Genomic DNA, 25,617 nt, shown 5'->3' on the forward strand with positions numbered 1-25,617 from the left:
TTCAAAAGAGTGATTTATGAAGTGTCCTGCTCATGACAACAGATAGGCTATAGTTCAACTGTAGCCCACTCTTCTTCACATCCAACTATGAAGCTTTTTGTTCATCTTTTTTATACAAAGGTTTAAAAAGCTGTATCCTTTTCTCTCAACTGACTTTTATGTTTCAGCCCCCTCAACACAACACCTGAAATTAATGTTGAATATTCGGTTATAAATTAATTGCAATTTCCCGTATTTCGTACGTATAGATCATCCTGCCAGTATTCTTTCTGCCTTCTGCATCCCAGGCTGTCCTTTAATAATAATACAGTTGAAATTCTTTAATAGCAATGGTATAAGAAACACCAACAACAAAGAGCTTCATTTGCTCCCGTTCAGACTGAACTCAGAGTACAATTGTAAAACATTTAATTTAAACAAAATAAGAGCCGAATATCACACAAGTTACCAAGAAAACAGAGTTCACAATTTGTTTCGAAAAGCTTTGCATCAGAGAATCTGTTCGAGTTTCACTTCATTTCTCTGATGATGTAAACTACGGTTAGATTAACAACTAGTCACATAAATAATTCGCCTCCCAAAACATCAGTACGATAAAGATTCTGCAACATTCTTTGTTTCATGGGACCTCTATGCTAACTGTCAGGTCCATATTTGTATTTTGTGCTGCGACATTTAATGTTCAAAAAGCTCTTTATTTTTCGCATACTACCTGTGCGGCAGCACCTCTTTTCACCCTCTGTCTGAAACCAGAGCCCAGTCTGCTCCGATTGGTTAGCTGGCCGGCTCTGTTGTGATTGGTCAACGCTTAGAGATGAGTTTAGTGTAATCTCAGCTCACTCATATGTACAACATATTAGAAACAGACTTCATTAAAAATCCAGTTCAGTTCAACCATAAACCACACCCTGCAAACATGATCTGAATTATTTCAATAAAACCAACACATTATCTAATAACACCAAATGATGTAAAATAATTGACACAATGCAATACATTAAGACACTGCATCTGTTGAATTTTGTACAAAAACACCGTTAGAAAGCAATATGTAAAACATTCTACAGTGGCCTATCCGCGCAAACACGCGACAGCGGTCCAAATCACAGGAAGGAGAAAAGCGCTGCACTGAAAATCGATGTAAATATAACCACTCTAATGTGCCAAAACACATCCAAAGGAAGAAACATCTTCGCCAACTTGACGTAACATACGCAGAGTTTCTTAAAATCGCTGCACAAGTGAATCACTGCAAAAAGCTCAAAACAAAATGGAGACCGCATTTTTATTTATTTGCAGTGTTTTGCATCTGCTTTTAGTAAACCCTTTGCATGTTTCCTCGAGTTGGTGAAGGCTTTGGAAATGCTGGGCATGTGCTGTCAAGTTGAAGATGGTTCTTAATTTGCATGTGTTTTGTCACATTTGTGGGTTTTTTGCATTCTTTTTTAAAACTGCAACACGTTACTCCTAATGGAAGTGTTTTGGGCCGTGGTAACGCGTTCGCCCACATTGTGACAGTCATTACATATTACAGTTGTTATAACAACTTTCCAATAAATCCTTGAACAAAATTATTTTATGAATTTAACTTTAAATCATACTGACTGAAAATAATTAGTTTAAATGCCCGCGCAGAGTCCTGAGGATTAGTCAGCCCAGATATATAAGGTCTGGGACTTTTCAGTCTGTCGTGTGTGTGTTTCTGCAGGAGGGCCTTCATGGACCTGACGTCCCTCTGAAGATGGCTTCGATCTGCTCCAGCGTCTTGCCCTTTGTCTCTGGGACGAAGGCGATGGTGAAGATGACGTTGGCGGTGCACATGGAGGCGAAGAGCCAGAAGGTTCCTGCGCTGCTCAGAAGACTCTGGAAAAGGTCACAGTTAGATGCAGATGTTGGAAAAGTTCAAAGAGGAAACTTGCATTGTTTCACAGTAGATACCAAAACAAGGGCTGCCCAACGATTCACAACTGTATCGAAATATGGACTAGTGCAATATCCAAATCATAGCAAACATAATATTTGGTAAAGTAAATAAGTGAAAATATATTTCTGAATGGAACATTTCATAAAGTATGAAAAGGCATTCTACAGACTTAATACAAAATCCTTGTTTGGTACAGATCCTGTCTAAAGAAAAAGATGATTTCATATTATTTCAACAATATTGTGAATAATGTTTAAAAAATGACTATTTCCTCCGATATTGCGAATCATAACGCAACGGCAATATCAGTCCAAATAATTGCAATGATTTATATTTTTCGTTATAGTGAAGCTCTAGCCAAAACACATACAAATTCCTTTTTTTATTAACACTATAAAATGCCAGTTAACTTTAAAACTCATTTTATTTTTTGCATTTTCCAGACTGACATCTTTTTTTATTTTGTAGGACCAATGTTCAAAACCAAACGAAGATCATTTTACGTTGATATGAAACTGAGAAGCAACAAATTCCTCACATTGGTTAAAGTGAAACGAATAAATGACTTGAATGTCATAGATTAAGAGATTAAATGTTTATAATGTTTTTCTGTCAAGATGAAATAATCAGGATCATAGAGGTTTCGTTGACTATATCCAATAAATTATGCGTTCTGTAAAAGAATAGCACATTTTTCAGAAGTAAATTTGAACTTTTGTTTGTTTCAGCTGTGACTGTCATCTCATCATACGGTCCTGTCATTTATGTGTATCTATTGCCTGTATAGCATACACAAAATGACCTCCGGAAAACATGCTCATGATCACTAAACAACTTGACAAATATACAATATATATATATATATATATATTTACCCATTCTATTTGGCTTCCCATTAAAAACATAAAATGTCCCAAAAATCCATTTGAATACCTCTTGAAATAGAGTCCTGTTGATCACTTACCATCATGTCTTGGAAGGTTTTGGTGATGAAGAAAGCCATGCTCCAGTTGGTGAGGACGCACATTGCGCTGGCCAACCCCCTAATTTTGTACGGGAAGATCTCCGACATAATCAGCCACGGGATGGGACCCCAACCGAGAGCGAAACCTGAACACAACAGCGATTATTAATGTCGTGCAACCTGTGGAGGCACACAGTCCATATGTTCTAAAAATATTCCCAGTGGTGGAAGGAAACAATTAAAGATTCAACCAAGGACTTAAAGGGCCCATGTCATGCTTTTCCGGTTATTACCCGTCCCCTTGTGTGTTATGAAGGTTTTTCTGCATGTAAACGGTCTGCAGAGTCAAAAACCCTCAAAGTACACCCTGTAGCGAGTACAACTCTAACACAGTTACCTCCCCAAAACGCCTCGTTGGAGATTTCTCATTTACTTCCTGAGTATCGCCAGAGCCCTAGAGATGCTCTCTCCAGGGCTGCTTCTCAGGTCGATTAAATGAAATCCTTGCGTCCCTCACTTGCGTCGTTTCCCTGCGACTAGTCCCTCCCACCAGGGAAGCATGGAGGAACGCAAGGAAACCACGAGAAGCAGGGAAATTAGTTTTAAGAGCAATGGGACTTCCTTTCCTCCGGAGCGTCACGTGAAGTGACGTTCGTTTGTGATGACGCTGCACAGCTGTTCGTCTGGCAGCAGCTCTGTCCCCGTTGTGTTCACAAACACCCGCCTCTGTTAGTACACATTTACTGACACAAACATTTGTATCATCTGTTGTAGATCCAAATACATGAAATAAAATAATAAGTCATTCTCAAAATGTATTTAAACGAACAATAGTTTGATTAATATTGATTAGAGTGCACAATAGGAATACAATTATTCAGAGAACAAAAACAGATATGTTATCTATCAAAACCCAGTTAGATTAACATTCATTGGACTGCATACTTTGTTTGTTTGGAGCAAATTAACATTTTAAATAGGACTTAATGACTGCGGTCCCGTGAGGTTCATGTATTTTCTTCACTCCGCTGGGGTATTGCTCTCATGTCAAGAAGCATCAGATCAGTGCATGCACTGCCTCGTCCAATCAGTGAGCGATACACAGTAAGGGGGCGGGGTGAGTATCTGAGGATTTCATCAGAGGATGGTCTGGTGGTTCCTCGGTTATCGCTCCTCCATGATCGCTCCTCGCTCCTCGGTCCTCCGGCAGAAATAAGAGCCATGGGACGGTACTCAAGATGGCGCAGGCAAATCAACTTCCGGTGAGACCGAGGACCGAGGAGCGAGGAAATGAAAATAGTCGACCTGAGAAGCAGCCTAGGGCTCTGGGTATCGCTACGTAGGGGTACCCAGTAGCCACGCCCAGAGCTATGGCCGCACCCTCTGCCAGCCTTTCACGAAACAAAGCTTCCCGAACCTTTCAGGATTCATGTCGGATATGTACAGCGTAGGGCACTGAAGAACGATGCTGTTCCTACTTTGTGTGGACCAGCGGGAGATTCGGGTACACAACCTGTTGTTGTTTGTGTATTTATGATGTTTAAAACAAACAAGGTATCTACCACGACTGTTTAAATGGGTAAACGTTTTTCGGGCCACTACGTTGGGATCGCGGAGAAATGCTCTCCGCAGACCCATGCTCACAGCGTTATAAACCTTTTTCTTACTCAATATCAAGCCACACTTATTGTTTTTACTTCGGCTGTGAGTGTTTGTGTGTGCTCAGGATGAGTTTCGCTTGTTCTAGCTGTATCGCCAAGACTGTCTGCTCCCACAGCAGTGTGTGTGTGTGTGTGTGTGTGTGTGTGTGTGTGTGTGTGTGTGTGTGTGTAGCAACGAGCCTGTCAGCTTCTCGACCAATTAGAGCACACTGGGCTCACAGGGAGGGGGGGCAGGAGCTCCAACAAGCCGTTTAGGACAGAGAGTGAATACACGTACTTTACAGAGATGCTGTGAGAAACCAGTGTGAGTTTGGAAAATTGCACAGTATAAATCTATTCTAGCAGACCTCAACAATGGAATTATGATCAGTAGAAATGGCCATGACATGGGCCCTTTAAAAACAAACTGGACATACTAGTCCATTTCAATTGTATGCAACTTGTGATTTTATGAAGTTAGATTTAGAATATCTGTGATAATTTGAAGGACAAAGCATTCCTTTATTAAAATTATCCTTTTTTTCAAGCTCATTCAAAAGCTTCTTGGATTAGTTAGGAAAAGCATGGCCATAATTTAGATAAAGAAGGCTTTTCTGAGAAGAAATGTGTAGTTCTCACAGGAACGCTATAAACATATGTGGAATATGATGCATTGCTGTGGATTAAAGGGGCCCTATTCTGCAAATGTTCAGGTGGACATTTGTATTTTGTGCCTCTACTGTGACATGTTTACATGCTTTAATGTTCATAAAGGGACAGGGATTTTAGCCTTTGCAGACCGTTTACATGCACAAAAACCTATATACATTGAACAAAATATGCAACACTTTTGCTTTTGCTCCCATTTTTCATGAGATGAACTCAAAGATCTAAAACATTTTCTATATACACAAAATAACCATTTCTCTCAAATATTGTTCATAAATCTGAAAAAAATCTGTGATGGTGAGCACTTCTCCTTTGCCGAGATAATCCATCCCACCTCACAGGTGTGGCATATCAAGATGCTGATTAGACAGCATGATTATTGCACAGGTGTGCCTTAGGCTGGCCACAATAAAAGGCCACTCTGAAACGTGCAGTTTTGCTTTATTGGGGGGGTCTGGGGGGGTCCGAAAACCAGGCAGTATCTGGTGTGACCACCATTTGCCTCACGCAGTGCAACACATCTCCTTCGCATAGAGTTGATCAGGTTGTTGATTGTGGCCTATGGAATGTTGGTCCACTCCTCTTCAATGGCTTTGCGAAGTTGCTGGATATTGGCAGGAACTGGAACACGCTGTCGTATACGCCGATCCAGAGCATCCCAAACATGCTCAATGGGTGACATGTCCGGTGAGTATGCTGGCCATGCAAGAACTGGGATGTTTTCAGCCTCCAGGAATTGTGTACAGATCCTTGCAACATGGGGCCGTTTATTATCATGCTGCAACACGAGGTCATGGTTGTGGATGAATGGCACAACAATGGGCCTCAGGATCTCGTCACGGTATCTCTGTGCATTCACAATGCCATCAATAAAATGCACCTGTGTTCGTCGTCCATAACATACGCCTGCCCATACCATAACCCCACCACCACCATGGGCCACTCGATTCACAACATTGACATCAGAAAACCGCTCACCCACACGCTGTCTGCCATCTGCCCTGAACAGTGAAAACCGGGATTCATCCGTGAAGAGAACACCTCTCCAACGTGCCAGACGCCATCGAATGTGAGCATTTGCCCATTCAAGTCGGTTACGACGACGAACCGGAGTCAGGTCGAGACCCCGAAGAGGACGACGAGCATGCAGATGAGCTTCCCTGAGACGGTTTCTGACAGTTTGTGCAGAAATTCTTTGGTTATGCAAATCGATTGTTGCAGCAGCTGTCCGAGTGGCTGGTCTCAGACGATCTTGGAGTTGAACATGCTGGATGTGGAGGTCCTGGGCTGGTGTGGTTACACGTGGTCTGCGGTTGTGAGGCCGGTTGGATGTACTGCCAAATTCTCTGAAACGCCTTTGGAGACGGCTTATGGTAGAGAAATGAACATTGAATTCACGGGCAACAGCTCTGGTGGACATTCCTGCTGTCAGCATGCCAATTGCACGCTCCCTCAAAACTTGCGACATCTGTGGCATTGTGCTGTGTGATAAAACTGAACATTTTAGAGTGGCCTTTTATTGTGGCCAGCCTAAGGCACACCTGTGCAATAATCATGCTGTCTAATCAGCCTCTTGATATGCCACACCTGTGAGGTGGGATGGATTATCTCGGCAAAGGAGAAGTGCTCACTATCACAGATTTTTTTCAGATTTGTGAACAATATTTGAGAGAAATGGTTATTTTGTGTATATAGAAAATGTTTTAGATCTTTGAGTTCATCTCATGAAAAATGGGAGCAAAAACAAAAGTGTTGCATTTATATGCAACACACCACAGGAAAGGGAAAAAACCCAAAAAGCACAATAGTATCCCTTTAATTGTATGTCTGATATTTGTAATATGTAATATAAAGCGCTTTGAGCACTCTAATAAATGTAATGAATTATTATTAATATTATCATTATTTAAATACTTTAGTTTCAGTAAAGTCTAAATGCATGGCTTTAAATTGTAGAGGAGTATTTTCACAGAAGGGTATTAGTACTTTTACCAAAGTAAAGGATCTGATTACTTCTTACAACCCTAAAAATCACAATCATCAACATATTGTAATGCAATATCTATCAATATCCAGACAATTTAATCAGGCACAACATGTCTAAACTTTCTCTTTGGCGCTTGTTCTGCGTGTCGGGGCCTTTAATGACAGGGTTAGAGTTGTGTCCGGGAGTCAGGGTCTCACCTGTGATGAAGACAGCCATGCTGGCCAGGGCCAGCCAGGCCAGGTCAGCATGGGGTTCCTCGCCCGCTGTGCTCTGGATGTCCAGCATCAAGAGTCCCAGTGTGGGGGGGTGATTTTTAGACATCAGGTAGAAGTAAACCCCGAACGCTGTGGTGCTGATCGCCATGGCAGCACCTTGATTATGAATGGGAAACAAGCAAAGTCTGTTATGATCATTTGGTAAAAATAGCTGTGCGGGTAATATTTCAAACCCTACTCCTCTACTACGCTGGTAGCAGGAAGGGGCAAAATAAAAAAAGATTCCTTCTCTTATCATAAAGGGGAGGGGCTAAACAATCCACACCTGAGAGCTGGAGGAAGCTATTTTGACAAATAAGCCACACCTGTGAGCAGAAGAGGAAAGGAGATGACTGCTGGAAGTTGCACAAAGGACACGAGAGGGCTGTGAACAAATGCTGAAAGAGGAAAGAAGTGGCAGTCTGATCCAGTTTATTAACCTAGCTGCATGTTTGGGGACTTTTTTGGTCAACCAGGCTGTACTTTTGAAAACACATGACCCCGGGAGCTGGTGGGATGAATACAATTCATCATCTTTTGACCGGCATGTGATGCTCTGGGATCTTCCCTGGCCTGCCTGGACTTCCAGGTAAGTTTTTCTCTGCCACTTCCAGGTTCTCCTCCTATCCCCCCAAAACCCTACACTCTAGCCTGCACCCAAACGCCACACTCTGAACTCTGTATTCATAAACACCCATATCCACCTTAAATTTAACTGGACTATTTTCAGAGTGTTAAAGGACCCACACTCACTACAAATGTTTAAGCAATGAGCCCTCATTTTATTTAAATCATTGATGGATGTTTTGTTATTTGAACTTCTTATGATTTTGCATCTCTTGAGTTTCTTAGGATTGTGGTATATTGACTGTATTTTGATATTTTTGCTTTGTGATTTAAGTTTTTGATCATTTATCCATTCACACTAAGCTGTGGATACACGGTTTGTATTTGATTATTACAGAATTGACCGTGTTGATAGAATATATCTGGATGTCCACATCCTCAAAAACTGATATTCATTAATATAATTGCTGAACAACAGTGGTCCCAAAATGGTGCCTTGTAGCACTGATCATGGTTTGATTGTCTACACTTTATTACTTATACAAACACTTTGAGAAGGACCAGATAGATATGATATTAGTGTGCTAAACAATGCTTTATGCAGGTCAAGAATCCATGTTGCTTATAATTATTCATATGGCATTATTACATCTTCATAAAACTTTTGTTTAACCCCAGCATTTTGTAATCAGCCTTGCAATATTGTTTTACAGAATGTTGTTGTTATTTTCAAAATGACTACCACGACACTACTATGTGAATAAAATATGAAGTTGAATTGAAAATACCTGAGATGATGAGAAGGATTTTTCTTCCAGCTCTGTCCATGATCAGCGCGGCCACTCCCGTAAAGATGACCTGAATCAGACTCACGATCACCGAGGCCAGGTCACTCTCCTGAGAAACAACAACACATTCACGCTTTTAAAAAACATAGACATCATACATGGTATGAATTACAATGTAATTTCATGTACCAACAAATCAAAGGGATTTATGATTGAAATGGAGTCAAATCATTACTTTTTGTTTGCGTTTAGATTTAGTTGTTGTATATTGTTTTTATTTATAATCAGAAACAATAGCTATCAATCCTTATTTTCAATGACTTTTACATTAAAACGTTTTCTCACGGCGACAGAGGACAGAACAGGAGCACAAATACAGTTTTTATTTAATATAAAGTAATAAACATGCTAATTTTCACATTATTACTTCTCAGGTTGATATAACTATTTGTATTTTTAATTGTAAAGTATCTTTTAGTGTACATTTTACTTTCATTTGTAATGTTTAGATTGATGATGATAGATTAGTTTATGTCACTTTTTAATTAATACTTTATCTTCTTATGTTTATATAAATATTTTGTCCTATCTTTTATTTACTTCTTTGCAAATCGACTAACTGTCGCAAAACCACATTTCCACAGGAACAAACATTTTATCTTTTATCTGTGATTTATCCGATGGAATAAAACACAGATAAAAGCCTTCTCACCTTAAAATGTGCCTGTTCAAATATGTTCTCTGCGTAGAACATGATGGCGTTGATTCCCGTCATCTGCTGAAATATCATCAACATGACCCCGATCATCACAGGCTTGTAGACTCCAGGGTCTTTCAGGTCGGACATTTGGAATCTAGAGCCCTGAGAGGAAACACACATGTTCTCACTGACCAAACACTTTAAAAAACCATCAGTGAGACATTTCATTCATAAATGTTCTTCATGGATAGACCAAAAATCATTGTAAAAACTCTCCAGACTCACCTGCTCATTACAGGCGTCCTCGATGCGGGCGCACTCCCATTCGATGGGGGCGTCCGGACCTCGCAGGAAACGCAGCGCCTCCTCGGCCTCCCGCCTCTTGCCCTGTGACAGAAGGAAGCGCGGCGTCTCTGGCATGAAGCACATGCAGACCATCAGCAGCGTAGGCGGGATGGAGCAGCAGATTGCCAGCCAGCGCCAGTCTAGGTAGAGCCCTGCAGGACAAGGTCACACAGCTCAGAAGATAGTGGTGCAGGAATGAGTTTTATAACCCAGAAATGAGTTAGCATTCTAACCATGATTCTAACACTCCCAGTTTCCATTTTTCGAAGGTGTTTTTGAGTGAAGGCATGAAATATGGTTTGTTGTCAACACAAGCTGAAGGTATTTTTAAATGATGTTCAATGATGTAAAATACATCAGTAAATACCCCACTTGTGAATGTCTGAACTCTGAAGCTCCTATGTGTCCTGAAAAGAGTGGTTGCTAGAAGCAGTGGCTAAATCAAACTACTAAAAGTAATCACGCAAAAAACATTAGCCGCCTTAAGCTTAGCTGTGGAGATGCGAAGCCGTTGCGACGTGATGTTGTTTGTTTATAACGTTAGATTTAACTTCTGGTGATTAATATGTACTATTAATCTGTGAGATTATTCTGGTGAATAAATAACACTACTAAACGTAATCACTCCGAACATTAGCCGCCTTTAGCTTAGATGTGCATCCGTGCGACATTGATGCAGTTCGTGTATAGCCTAGCGTTAGCGTTGTACTTTTGATAATTGCCTTTACGCTTAAAAAAAAATAAATCATAAAACTTGTGTTAATATGTACAGATTATCCTGCCGAGCAAAATGTGTAAATATAACAGTGTGTTTGTCAAAGAGCTTATTTTTGAGATATTCCAAAATGGAATTGAAAAAACCTTTTAACTTTTGTTGAGGGAGCCCTTGCGATGCTAACCTTTGAGTGTTTTAGTTTTTTTTTGCAGCCAATGGGCAAGGTATTATCTCCCACAAAAGGGACTTCCATCCATCCATCTTCTCCCGCTTAAACTGGCCCTTCCTACATCCAGGACATGGTTAAACCGTACACCCCAGCACGTGCACTTCGCTCTGCATCAGCCAAACGACTCGCTGCACCCTCGCTGCGAGGGGGACCCAAGTTCCCATCAGCAAAAACACGTGGATTTGCTATCCTGGCTCCAAAATGGTGGAATGAGCTCCCCATTGAAATCAGGACCGCAGAAAGCTTACACACCTTCCGGCGCAGACTGAAAACTCATCTCTTTCGACTCCACTTCGAGCGATAGAATGACTAACAAAGAACTGCTAACAGAGCACTTATATACTAATAAAAAGGACTGGCTTATCTAAAGCCAGTTGAGTAGCACTTGAAACGATTGGCTCTTTGAAACCTGATGTTCTTATATGATTCTGTTTTCTTCAAGGTTTTGTCTTCCTGGTCGAATGTACTTATTGTAAGTCGCTTTGGATAAAAGCGTCAGCTAAATGCAATGTAATGTAATGTTATCCGTGGTCGGGTCGCGGGGGTAGCAGTTCCAGCAGAGAGCCCCAAACTTTCTTTTCCCTGGCGACATCGACCAGCTCTGACTGGGGGATCCCAAGGCGCTCCCAGGCCAGCGAAGAGATATAATCCCTCCACCTGGTCCTAGGTCTACCCCTTGGTCTCTTCCCAGCTGGACGTGCCTGGAACACCTCCCTAGGGAGGCGCCCAGGTGGCATCCTAACTAGGTGCCCGAACCACCTCAACTGGCTCCTTTCGACGCGAAGGAGGAGCGGCTCAACTCCGAGTCTCTCCCTGATGACCGAACTTCTCACCTTATCCCTAAGGGAGACACCAGCCACCCTGCGGAGAAAACCCATCTCGGCCGCTTGTATCCGCAATCTCGTTCTTTCGGTCATGACCCATCCTTCATGACCATAGGTGAGGGTAGGAACGAAAATGGCCCGGTAGACAGAGAGCTTTGCCTTCTGGCTCAGCTCCCTTTTCGTCACAACGGTGCGGTAAAGCGACTGCAGTACCGCTCCCGCTGCTCGAGATACTTGAACTCCTTCACTTGGAGTAAGGACTCATTCCCTACTTGGAGTGGACAGTCCATCGGTTTCCTGCTGAGAACCATGGCCTCAGATTTGGAGGTGCTGATCCTCAACCTAGCCGCTTCACACTCGGTTGCGAAACCGATCCAGTGAGTGCTGAAGGTCGTAGACCGATGAAGCCATTAGAACCACATCATCTCCAAAAAGCAGTAGTGCAATCCTTAGTCCACTGAACTGCAGACCCCCTCCCCCATGACTACACCTCCAAATCTGATCCATGTATATTACAAACAAGATTGGTGACAAAGCGCAGCCCTGGCGGAGGCCAACCCTCACAGGAGATGGGTCCGACTTACTGCCGAGGACGCGGACACAGCTCTCGCTTTGGGAGTACAAATATTGGATGGCCCCGAGTAGAGACCCCCTCACCCCATACTCCCGCAGCACCTCCCACAGTAACTCGGTCATACGCCTTCTCAAAGTCTACAAAACACATGTAGACCGGATAAGCGTACTTCCAGGCCCCCTCCAGGGTCCTTGCGAGAGTAAAAAGCTGATCCGTCGTTCCACGACCAGGACGGAATCCGCATTGTTCCTCCTCAATCTGAGGTTCGACAATCGGCCTGACCCTCCTTTCGAGTACCTTGGAGTAAACTTTCCCGGGGAGGCTGAGTAGTGTGATGCCTCTGTAATTGGCACACACCCTCTGATCCCCCTTTTTAAAAAGGGGAACCACCACCCCGGTCTGCCACTCCTTCGGTACTGTTTCCGACTTCCACGCAATGTTGATGAGACGTGTCAACCATGACAGTCCCTCAACACCCAGAGCCTTCAGCATTTCTGTGCGGATCTCATCCACCCCCGGGGCTTTGCCACTGTGGAGTTGTTTGACGACCTCAGTGACCTCCCCCCGGGAGATTGGTGTTGATCCCCCGTCATACTCCAGCTCTGCCTCTAACATAGAGGGCGGAGTTGTCGGGTTCAGGAGTTCCTCAAAGTGTTCCTTCCAATGCCCTAACACTCCATCAGTTGAGGTCAACAACGTCCCATCCTTACTGTACACAGCTTGGATGGTTCCCTGCTTCCCCCTCCTGAGGTGTCGGACAGTTTTCCAGAACAACTTTGGTGCCACCCGAAAGTCCTTCTCCATGTCTTCTTCGAACTTCTCCCACACCCGCTGCTTGGCCTCGGCCACGGATGAGGCTGCTGCCCTTCGGGCCTGTCAGTACCTTGCAACTGCCTCGGGAGTCCCCCGGGATAACAAATCTCTGAAGGCCTCCTTCTTCAGTCGGACGGCTTCCCTGACCACCGGTGTCCACCAGGAGGTTTGAGGGTTACCGTCCCTTGAGGCACCTAGGACCTTAAGACCACAGCTCCCCGCCGCGGCTTCGGCAATAGAGGCTTTGAACACAGACCACTCTGGTTCAATGTCCCCAACCTCCACAGGAATGCCCGAAAAGCTCCGCCGGAGGTGTGAGTTGAAGGCCTCCTGAACTTGGGCCTCCTCCAGACTTTCCCAGTTCACCCGAACTACACGTTTGGGCTTACCAGGTCTATCTAGAGTCTTCCCCCGCCACTCGACCCAACTCACCACCAGATGGTGATCAGTTGACAACTCCGCCCCTCTCTTTACCCGAGTGTCCAAAACATACGGCCTCAGGTCCGATGATACGATAACGAAATCGATCATGGCCCTTCTGCCTAGGGTGCTCTGGTGCCACGTACACTTATGAGCATCCTTATGTTCGAACATGGTGTTTGTTATGGCCAATCCATGACTAGCACAGAAGTCCAGTACAAACCACCACTTCGGTTCAGATCAGGGGGGCCGTTCCTCCCAATCACGCCCCTCCAAGTGTCTCCATCATTGCCCACATTTGCGTTGAAGTCTCCCAGCAAGATTAAAGAGTCCCCTTCAGGAGCCCCATACAGGACTCTTTCCAGGGTCTCCAAGAAGGCCATATACTCTGAACTGCTGTTGGGTGTATAAGCACACACAACAGTCAGAGTTTTCCCCCCCATAACCCGCAGGCGTACCCTCTCGTCAACTGGGGTAAACTCCAACAACGAAGCACCCAACCGGGAGTATCCCCACACCCGCCCGGCGCCTCACACCTTGAACAACTCCGGAGAAGAATAGAGTCCAACCCCTATCCAGAAGTAAGGTTCCAGAGCCGACGCTGTGCGTAGAGGTGAACCCAACCAGATCCAACTGGTAACGCTCCACCTCCCGCACAAGCTCCGGCTCCTTCCCCCCCAGAGAGGTGACGTTCCACGTCCCCAAATCCAGCTTCTGTCGCCCGGGTCTGGTCCGTCGAGACCCTCCGCTGAGACTGCTCTTGTAAAGGTCTGTAATGACATCCACTTAAACACAGACAGTGGCAGAACTTCAGTGTTAGTATTATTAGATCTCAGTGCTGCGTTTGACACTGTTGACCACAACATATTACTAGACCGACTGGAAAACTGGGTGGGTCTTTCGGAAACAGCTCTAAATTGGTTTAAATCCTACTTAAAGGACAGAAACAACTTTGTTTCTATAGGTAAATACACATCCGAGTTGACAAATATGACATGTGGGGTACCTCAAGGCTCCATCTTGGGGCCTCTTCTCTTGGGGTCTACATGCTCCCACTTGCTCAGATAATGAAAAACAACTAAATAAGTTACCATAGCTATGCGGATGACACAAATTTACATAACAATTTCACCAGGAGACTATGCTCCAATTCAAACACTGAGTAAGTGCATTGAACAAATCAATGACTGGATGTGTCAGAACTTTCTCCAATTAAACAAAGATAAAACTGAGGTAATGGTTTTTGTATAAAAGTTAGCGCTGAGCTTCAGCCTGCAATGTTCAAAACAACAGATAAAGCCAGAAATCTAGGTGTAGTCATGGACTCTGACCTGAGTTTCAACAGTCACATTAAAACAGTTACTAAATCAGCCTACTATCACCTAAAGAACATATCTAGGATTAAAAGACTAATGTCACAGCAGGATTTGGAAAAACCTGTCCATGCTTTTATCTTCAGTAGACTGGACTACTGCAATGGTGTCTTCACAGGTCTCACTAAAAAATCTATTAGAAAGCTGCAGCTGATTCAGAACGCTGCTGCTCGAGTCCTCACTAACACTAAGAAAGTGGATCACATCACTCCTGTTCTGAAGTCTTTACACTGGCTTCCTGTGTGTCAAATAATAGATTTCAAAATACTGCTGCTGGTTTATAAAGCACTGAATGGTTTAGGCCCAAAATACATTTCTGACCTCCTGCTAAATTATGAACCATCCAGATCTCTCAGGTCTTCAGGGACTGGTCAGCTTTCTATCCCCAGAGTCAGAACTAAACATGGTAAAGCAGCGTTCAGTTCTTATGCTCCAAATATCTGGAACAAACTCCCAGAAACCTCCAGGTCCGCTGCAACTCTTACTACTTTTAAATCCAGGCTGAAGACTTTTCTTTTTGTCGCTGCTTTTAATTGAACTATTCATATCTTAGACTGCACTGTAACTTTTATCCATGTATTTTTTCTTTTTATGTTTATTTTATTAGCTTTTATTTTTAATGACTGATTTTAAATGCCATTTTCTTAATGTCTTTCGTTTTTTGTAAAGCACTTTGAATTGCCTTGTGTTGAAAAGTGCTATATAAATAAACTTGCCTCGCCTCGCCTTGCCTTGCCACCCTTCTGGCAGCGCATCCGACCCCATCACTGTTTCCCGTAGGTGGTGGGCCCGCGGGACGGAGAAGCGGAGGTGTTGCCCACGTTGCCTTTTCGGGCTGGGCCCGGCCGGGCTTCGTGGCAAGCTCGGCCACCAGACGCTCGCCGACGAGTCCTCCTTCTGGGCCTGGCTCCAGAAGGGGACCCCGGGCTTCCTCCGGGTCGGGTATCCTCACTTCTTGTTTTTTCTTTCATGAGGTCTTTTGAACCAATCTTAGTCTGGCCCCTTGCCTGAGACCAATTTGCCATGGGAGAGCCTACCAGGAACACAAGGTTCCAGACAACACAGCCCCCAGGTTCATCAGGGCACACAAACCTCTCTACCACGGTAAGGTGCTGGTTCTTCAGAGAGGCAAAAGGGACTTCATTTGACTGAATTTCCTTCTTGTCTGTATTTTCAAATTGTTGGACCAAGCATTGAGTTTTTCCCCCAGTTGTGTGCATGTCAGACTGAAGGCTGCAGGACAAAGAGGAGCCTTGTCCAGTCACGGCTGTCTTCATCGGCTGCATCCAAAAATACATTTGCCAGCAGATCTGATTGTTCCACTGGCTTTTCAACAACCACAGTGTGCTGAACAGCAGCTGGCATGTGACAAAATTAGATTCCAATTTGTGTTCCTGAAAACTACCAAACCGTTACTACTTTGAAAATTGGATTCCTTTATATCACATTGAATAATACCAAATGTGTCACACATTAAAGGGCACACAACATAATATATACATGTCCTTTCACAGGAGACAACCCATGTCATGGGACACACATCTTCTATTGCGTCAAAGTGAATGGCATGCGGCTAACAAGATTAGCGAGCGGCAGGTCAGTGAGGCTGTAGAAGAAGCAGCACGGGACTCCGATCATATTTTAGGACATCACATGATGCACCACAACCTTTGAACCAGATGTTTGAAACGGTATAGCAACCTCAGGAATTTTTTAACTAAGCAGGTTTACATTAGGTGTTTAGAGAAGATAATGAATACAGATAATAACCAGAACGAGCAAAGATATTACACATTTTGAGATAAGATTTGTAGCTATAGCCGCTTTCACACCGCAGGACTTGCCGTACTTTAGTGCCGGCACTAAAGTACCACGGCACTGAATCCGCCAGGGGGCTAGTGCCAATCGCATTCACACCGCAGTACTTTCCCTGAGGCAAGATTACGCTGACGTCACTTCGTCTTCTTGTTCTCTGGGTTTACTGGCAGGCCGCAAAACCACTTCACGGCGAGTATAAAAAAAACGAGAGAGGAAGAACTACACGGGGGAGGGGGTATAAAGCCCACCCGCTGTATGAGGCGTTTGTTTACTGGTCTTTCGATCGTTACCACTCTTATTATTGTGGTCTTTAATTTTTTTATAGTCCTGCCTGAGTTTCTTTATTTTTACCCGGCATCCGTGTGCCCAGCCAATAGAAATAGAATAGAAATTGGCACTCTTTTATCACCAGGTTCGTACCACCTCTCTAGCAGGGACTGAAAATGGCCAAAAAGAGTTCCCGGCACTGAGTAGTCCCGGCGGTGTGAACGCGACATTATTGGTACTAACGGAACTAAAGAACCAAAGTACCAGGGAAAGTCCTGCGGTGTGAATGCGGCTAATGTATTTTGCAGGTACTGTCATACGCTGGAAGTTAATGATATACAGCTTGTAAACTGTGACCTCGTGAGACTTATGTTTCTTAAACACTCAGCACGTTTCAATATCCTGTTGTCAGACTTTATTAAATGAGATTGAAGGACTCCATAAAGACATAAAGCTGAGGAGACATACCTGCGAGATACACTCCCATGATGCCCATCACCACCATGAGCTGCACACAGGAGCCTAAGGTCCCGCGTACCCGCTCATGGGCCATCTCAGAGATATACAGCTGTATGAAGAGAGACAAAGAGAAAATGACACCAGAGAACGCTCAAAGACACATAATCAAACTATTTTCATTATCGAACTGAGTAAAAGAGAAACAAACAAGTTGCAGCTATAGCCAAAAATCATAGGTATATTACTATTCATATTTTTTTGTTGCGTTATTATTGATTCAGATGCTGTTTACTTACTTATTAATTCATTATTGGTTGTACAAAAAGATTCAAAGTTACAGAGCACATCAAAATGCTTGTTTTGTCATTTGATAGAACAATACTGTAAAATAGAAAACCTAGCAAAGGCTCTATATTTATGAGGCTAAAAGCAGAGAGTATTTGGCAATTTTGCCAGTGTGTGAGTGATTAATCAATATTTATCAAATACATTAACAGTTGACATTTCATTTTCTGTAAAGACATTAATTGTCTTACAAAATATTTAAGCTCTAAAGTAATTTGTCGGGGAAAATATGTATAAGAGACACATTTAAAAAGTTATCTGGGATGTAGTAATTGATGTTTTATAAATATGCAGCATAACAACGCAAACAGATGTGCTAATATTCCACAGACATACCTGTAATGCAATCACATTTTAATACAAATAAATGGCTATTTGCATACTTGTGTTATGTATTTAGTACCCTATGTTTATATACGCTGTTTAAGTTGTAAGTCTATGTCTATTAGTGGATTTTTACTGTTTTTTACTGTTTATTTTTCTACCGTTAATCTGGATATATTTACATAGACTTTTAAATTGGGGCTTTATATTGTTTTTACGTCACGTATGTGAGTTTTCAGTCTGTGAGTTTTCAGTCTGTGAGTTTTCAGTCTGTGAGTTTTCAGTCTGTGGCTATGTTTTTTATTGTCCTGTGTTCTACATTTGTTTTTATGTCCCATCTGTTATTTTTTTATATATTTATATTTTTTAGTCAACTGTTTTTAAATGTGCTATAGAAATAAAGTTGGATTGGAGTTGAATTGGATATATTTATATATTTTGCTGCTGCAACAAAACAATTTTCCCAATTTGGAGTCAATGACAGTTCCGCTGCTTGTTTGTTTGCACATCACAACGTCTGAAGTAAAAAGTCGATACCGGGGAGTGTTCATTTCATTCATCCAATATAAGATGATAGAAAAGCATTTGGAGTATGTCGGTTGAAAATCATTCATACTGTTTCAGGCAGCTGCACTTTGTTGCTGACTAGCCATTAGCTTTCTTTCCCTCTGTAGGGCATGGAAAGAAACAACAGTGAAACTACTTTTCTGCTAGAACAATTATTCAATTAATTGATTAACATTATTTGACCCCAGCTTCTCCAAACAAGTGCTCTTTTTCTGTTCTCAATACAAATGATAACCAATTCCTTTAGGTGCTGGAAAGCATGCCGGTGCTACTTACCGGGACCACCAGTGACGTGACCCCGCTGGCGAGGCCGGTGAGCACTCTGCCGACGTACAGCATCCACACGTTCTGAGCGGCGATGATCATGGTGAAACCGAAGACGAACGGCAGCGAGCAGAACATCAGACTGAGCTTCCGGCCGAACTTCTCCACCATCCATCCGCCCAGCAGGCCGCCGGCCGCCGCCCCCACCGTCACTATGGACTGAGTGTCATATTAACAGTTCACTACGTATTCGCCCAATTTGAAAACTCCAAGTACACATTAGAAGTAGATTGTTGTCAGAAATCTGCTCTTCTCTACTGCCTAGCTTTTCTGTCCAAACATTTCACTCATGATTATTCATGATACTTATTTCAATTTATAAAAAGGTTTATATGCTGGCCAACGGGTGCAAAACATTTACAACGGCCAAGAACATTTACAATAGGAGAAACATGATCCAAAATGGTGGCTCCAAAATGGTGGAATGAGCTCCCCATTGAAATCAGGACAGCAGAAAGCCTGCACATCTTCCGGCGCAGACTGAAAACTCATCTCTTTCGACTCAACCTCGAGCGATAGAATTACTAACAAAGAACTGCTAACAGAGCACTTATATACTAATAAAGGACTGGCTTATCTAAAGCCAGTTGAGTAGCACTTGAAATACTTGGCTCTATGAAACCTGATGTACTTATATGATTCTGTTTTCTTCAAGGTTGTGTCTTCCTGGTCGAATGTACTTATTGTAAGTCGCTTTGGATAAAAGCGTCAACTAAATGCAATGTAATGTAATGTAAAACCACGCTGCAGCTTCAGAAAGGATGCAAATATAAAAACATAAAATGTGCCAAAACACATGTCACATGTGTCACAATAATTATAGCGACAGCAGGAAACAAACAAAGTCGCTGAGAGGCTGAGGCCGGGCCTGTTAGATATTGTGTGACATGCTACAAAAAAGTACTTGCTGAGATCAAAAACTCTGTTGAAAAATAATGTGGTTGAATGAAAACTGGGATGATCAACTTATTTCCCTTGGACATGTACATTGTTATATTAATCAAAGCAATCATTAAAACGTGCGGTCAACAAAAAGCACGGCCCTGTGTCGTTTCATGGCTCCTACACACCAGCCTCTAATTATTAGGTTAGTATACATAATAATTACTAACATTGTTAAAATGAGAAACATGAGACGATTATAGCTTGTAATCAAGTCCATGCAGTTGCAGTTCATGTATGTGTAGTTTTCCTTCTTCTTTGCTGTGTACGATTCACAAGTCAGTTAGGCCAAAAGGTACCACCACCTAGGCTGAGTCAAAAAGAATCCTTAGTGTCCTTTAAGTCTGTCAGTCGAAAAGAGTCAATACTGTGGTAAAGATGTCACTGATGTCGGATGTTCTTCCGTCTCTTCCTGCCGTTTCTGCATCTTCTCCACGATATTCTTGCTTCGATCGTCCCACTCCTTCTTTAACGAGGAGCGCAGCATGTCCTCGTCGTCTTTGATGTTGAGTCCTTCGGCCTTGTAGAGCACGTTGGTCCACTTCATCTTGTTCTCCACAGTCTCCACCTTGTTGAACACGATGGCTGTTACATTTCTTTTGCTTGCAGCGGACGCCTTTCTGCGCAGCCGTTGAAGGAGAGGGCTTTTGTTGGGATTTGGGATGAGTCTTCTTCTCATCTTTAATACTTTTCTTTTTAAACTTCTTTGACTCTTGCTCTTGCTGAGAAAACACTTTCTTCGCAAACTTCTTAAACTTGAGATCCTCTCTTGACATTCCAGCTTGTTCCTCCAATCTGCATTCAGGGAAGTCTGCGCTGAACTACTGTTGCCAAGGTCCATCCAAATTCACAACTGAGATACTGTTCACAGTTACTTCTGGTTTGTCAAAGTCCATTGCATTCCCACTCACTCCTTCTAGTGGTCCATTCACTGTCCAGCCCAGGATTGTCCAGCTTGCATAGGGTCCATCATCCACACTGCGTATGACTTCCAATGGCTCCAAGGCCTTAGGAACATCGGTTCCTATCAACAGTCCAATCCCTGCATTTATTTCAGGCAAATTCACGTTTTTTAGATGAGGCCATCTCTGTACGTCCGCTTGTCTAGGAATGTTCCCACTGCTGGCAGGCATGCACTCTTGGGTGTTTTTTAAGCCAGCCACTTCTAGTCTGAACACAATATGGCTATTTATGACCCTTTCTTGGCCCATGGTTCGTAAAATAATCTGCGCCTTCTTTCCAGTTAGGCCGAGCTCGTGCATCAAATCCTCTGTACAAAACACTGCTGTACTTCCTGGGTCCAACAAAGCATAGGTGGTGACGATCTTGCTGCCCTGCGTTGACTTGACTTGCACTGGAACTATGGGAAGTTTACAGTTGTCATCACCAGCCCCCGTAAGGCCACTTGAAACCAGTGTGCTGTCCACTGATAGCTCTGATGTATTCTTGGCTTGAGCAGCATTGTGTCTTGCTTCATTGGAAGGGATGTGAAGTATGGTTGGATGTTTGAAGCCACATTTTGAACAGGAAATTCGCTTATTGCAATTTCTGCTAATGTGCCCCACGCACAAACAGCCGAAACAGACACCTTTTCCATCAGGAAGCCTATCTTCTCTTTGTGTGTTCCCTTTTCAAGCTGATGGCACGAGTCCAAGGTGTGACCTCCTCCGCAGCACAGACATGTCCTCCATTGTCAGAATGTGTTCCTTCCATTCAGTATCTGTCTGGGTTTCACTTTCTACAAGAGCTACAGCGGTGGCAAAGCTAGTTCCTACAAAATGTGAGCGAGGCTGTGATCTGTTTAAAGCAGTATTTGTTGTTATGAAGGCTTTGTTGGCTCTCAATGAAATGTGTGATGTCAAAGAATGTTGCTCTGCGGCTTTGAGCGAGGCTGTGATCGGATTAAAGCAGTATTTGTTGTTATGAAGGGAGCATCTTGTATGTTTCCAAATACTGGGTTAAGATTTTAACTTGTCTCTCAATGAAGTGTGTGAAAGAATGTTGCCCTGCGGCTGTTCCTCTCCTGCAGCTCACGGGCTAAAGTTCTCCACTTGTCTCTGAATTGGTAAGGTAACTTTCGTATTATGATCATAGCCATGTGTGCTGCAATATCCTCCTCCATCTGAAGTGTGCTCCTTATTCGTTCCTCCTCTTCCTCCAGTTCATGTTTGTCCTTTAATCGTTTATTTCTTGCCATTAAAGCTGCCAAGCCAGCTCTGTTACGGCATGCAGACGAAGCAGTAGAAGTTGCAGACTTTTCCCCCAAAGCAGAATTCTGTGATCGGACTGCTCTTCTTCCGATTTCCACGTTTGACACACGGTCACTTGGTTGTTCATCCTCTTGCATGTCATCCGTTGTTGGAGTATCCGGCACAGCAGCAGTTATTGTGGCAGAATCCTCTTGAGGCTCCTTTAACCACTGTGTAATGTCCTCTGAAAGCTTTCACTGTATTCCAAGATACTGGCAAACCATTCCTTTTGTTTCTTTAGTTCATCCTCTGGGAGTAAAGGAATCAACATTTCATGAGAAATTATGGCTTTTTCACCCCAAATTATTTCTCTAAATGAGTTTGCACACGTGAGGCCTTTCCTTTTTCTCTCATATGTACTTTTATTTCTGGTACGAGTGCTTTTATTTTGTTCACACTGGTTTTACGTTCCCGTTGAAGTTTTTCGATGTTATTTACCGATGCCTTCGCAGTGAGTGTGCGTTCTCTTTTCTCATTTCAACATTTTCAACGTCAACATTTATTTGACTAATTTTCTCCGTTTGATTATTGGAACTTCTTCAGTGCATTCGTTTTATTGCAACACACTCACAGATCGGAAGAGAATTCCTTGAAAAGCATCACATTTCCATATGGCCTCATCAACAGAGCAGCGCGACTTCCATGCGGCAGAGTGGAGTTACAGTGGAGACACACGGCGGTGAATATGTGCACATTCAGCAGTAAAGCTTACCTGGCCGTGATCCGCGTTGAATGCGGCTTCCAAACGGCAGTCTTTATTAACAGCCAGAGCCTCCGCGAATTGTTTCCAATGATTTCTTATCTCCATTCTCCTCCAATAGATCCTTAATCCATGCGCTGTTTGATGATCATCGCCTTACGCCTTGTGTGCTTGTTGTGTTGTTTTTTGTTGACAAAATATAGCGACAGCAGGAAATAAACAAAGTCGCTGAGAGGCTGAGGCCGGGCCTGTTAGACACGCTACAAAAAAGTACTTTCTGAGGTCAAAAACTCTGTTGAAAAATAATGTGGTTTAATGAAAACTGGGATGATCAACTTATTTTCCTTGGACATGTACATCGTTATATTAATCAAAGCAATCATTAAAACGTGCGGTCAACAAAAAGTACAACGGCCCTGTGTCACCCTCTCTTCCACACACACACCTCACGCAGGTGAACAGGATTATAATGAGTGCCGCCCATACCCATGTGACCCAAGCCAACCAATCAACAGTGACCAAACAAACATCCTTGCTATATACGTTTCATGGCTCCTACAATAATAAAAAACAGCCGGCCGGCTAAAGTAACTGGATGGCCTACCTGCCTGTCAGCCTTCCATCTGGGCACAAACTTATCTCGTGCCCTCATTGGTCATGTGCGCGTTCGTGTGTGTTGGAGGAGGGGCTCTGTGAGGAAGTGGCAGATTCTAGCGCACTCGAGCTGGTTTCTCCAAAACTACCTACCCCACCTTTAAGTTAACTTACATTAGACGTCTGATACTATTAGAGTTTTTTGTGTGTTTCTTTATACTTTTACCATGTTTTGAACCCATGTGAATCCAATGAGATGTGTATGGGCAACATGTGGTGACAACTGCTGACATGTGGTGACAACTGCTGATATGTTAAAAACACATCTTCTAAAAGCAGTTCTGCTTTGAGCCAAGTGATATGGTAACATCCTACCCCAAACCAGGAGGCCTGGTTAGCGTCCAGCCGCAGCCGAGGGTCACTGATACTGGTAAGTTGTGGGATGGCAGGTGAGCTGTACCCCAACACGAACCCGAAGCTCATGGGACCAAGAACAGACACAAACGTTGCCAAGTATAGATTCCTGTTGTTCACTTTACTGTGGAGAGAAAGACGGAAAGAGGATGAAGGACAAAGGTCAATGTGATTTTGATTCCGTCTGTTTTTAATGATAAACAAGAATAATAATTGTATTGTGTTAGTACATAAGAATAATAATTGTATTGTGTTAGTACATAAGAAAACCTATACTATGATAGAAAAGTATTTGGAGTATGTAAGTTGAAAATCATTTATACTGTTTAAGGCAGCTGCACTTTCTTGCTGACTAGCCATTAGCTTTCTTCCCCTCTGGAAGAGAAAGAAACAACAGTGACACAACTGTTCTGCTAAAACCATTATTCAATAATTGATTAACAATGTCTGACCCCAGCTTCTCTGAAGATTTGTGCTTGTTTATGTTCTCAATAACATTTTAAACAAATTCCTTTAGGTGCTGGATTGATTATGGACAAACAAAAAGAATAACTTGTTTTCTGACATGTTGCTGGCTAAAAGGACTTGGGTGGCAGTAGCTCAGTCCACAGGCAGTGCATTCTGACATCTCTTCATATTACAGAATGAAAAATACATTGCTCACCTCTTTCTGACTACCAGAGCCCCAACACCAGAAATATGTGTTTGACTAAGAACCATCACAGACTACAAGAGGCCAAGCAACGCTGACATAATGTCCACATCTCTCCCAGAAGAGCTGAGTAACTTGGCATGCTTTAATATAATCTCCCCAGAAGCAAGTACAACAGACTCAGGAGCCCAATAGAAACATACAGGACATAATGTGTAGACCTTTCAAACGGCTTAATCCAGCAAATCACCTAGATCTGATGACTACGGACTTGTTTCAAAAAGTCCTCTGCTTCATTGACTACCGCTCAGTCGTACCACAATTACCGTACCACTATTATTTAAAGACGTTTTTGCTTTTACTTGTCAGATTTTCTGTTTTACATACAGTATATTAAATGAGTATTGTTGCCCTAAGGCCCAATATGTGTACTGCCAACGACAGCTTTGCTGTAATTGTGGAGCACATGATAGGAATGAGAATTAAAAAAATTACATCACTGGTCCATGGTGAAGCCTCTTCAATAATAACGTCCAAATGGTAGTGGAACAACTAATAGGCACATTATTGTCAAGAGACTAGTCAACATTTTATATTTTTTGGTATTAAATAAAAACTAAATGGATCCTTTGAATTGTGAAAAGTGCATTCAATTGTTTGTAATACACCAGCATGAATTGCCTTACAGTTAGAAGGGTGTGAACTATGCCGCTTGAAGTTAACATACAGATACATGTAAGACTTCTGTAATGGTACTTTAAAAATCCATATTTGTGTTGATAAAACAGACTACACTCAGCTCGGTACTGTGTTTGGTTGTGTTAACTGACCTCAGATAAGCATCTTGCTCAGACATGAGTCCAGTAAGGTCCTCATCTCCATCCTCCGCATCCAGCAGCCTTCTACTCTCGTTCTGGATGTCCATACTGACGGCAGTAATGTTACTATTGGGGTCTTCTTATTCACGTTTTTCATGGATCACAGGTTAGGCGAAAACTATTTCCAGAGTATCGTCTACTTGTGTGTACAAATTGTTGTGCAGCCACACAAGCGAACAGACACCTAATACAATATCTCAGGTCATCGTGAAGTATGCATCGGATATTTCAGTAAAGTTTGTCGCCAAAATGATCAGCAATGGTTTTTGCTTCCTCCACCGGTGCTAGCCAACTTGCT

General features: G+C 42.8%; 1 protein-coding gene across 1 annotated transcript; it reads right to left on the minus strand.

Annotated features, from left to right (window-relative positions):
• slc2a8 (solute carrier family 2 member 8) lies at window positions 1-25,617 on the minus strand. The gene is made up of 10 exons (XM_034091200.2): window positions 25,272-25,617; window positions 23,751-23,913; window positions 18,843-19,049; window positions 17,340-17,439; window positions 9,779-9,990; window positions 9,506-9,655; window positions 8,794-8,902; window positions 7,382-7,555; window positions 2,889-3,034; window positions 1-1,863 (listed from the first exon to the last, which is right to left on the minus strand). The coding sequence occupies exons 1-10, from the start codon at window positions 25,364-25,366 to the stop codon at window positions 1,717-1,719; spliced, it is 1,503 nt and encodes a 500-aa protein (XP_033947091.1). The 5' UTR covers window positions 25,367-25,617; the 3' UTR covers window positions 1-1,716.

Source organism: Pseudochaenichthys georgianus, chromosome 9 (genome assembly GCF_902827115.2).
Source record: "Pseudochaenichthys georgianus chromosome 9, fPseGeo1.2, whole genome shotgun sequence".
In the NCBI taxonomy this organism is placed as follows: Eukaryota; Metazoa; Chordata; class Actinopteri; order Perciformes; family Channichthyidae; genus Pseudochaenichthys; species Pseudochaenichthys georgianus.

Bases quoted from the DNA above. Each gene is read 5' to 3' on its own strand.
- slc2a8 (XM_034091200.2), bottom strand. From the start codon at position 25,366: ATGGACATCCAGAACGAGAGTAGAAGGCTGCTGGATGCGGAGGATGGA. The intron at 17,440-18,842 runs GTAAGTAGCACC...CTCTTCATACAG, and splicing joins TCACGTCACTGGTGGTCCCG to CTGTATATCTCTGAGATGGC. The intron at 1,864-2,888 runs GTAAGTGATCAA...GACCTTTTCCAG, and splicing joins AAACCTTCCAAGACATGATG to AGTCTTCTGAGCAGCGCAGG.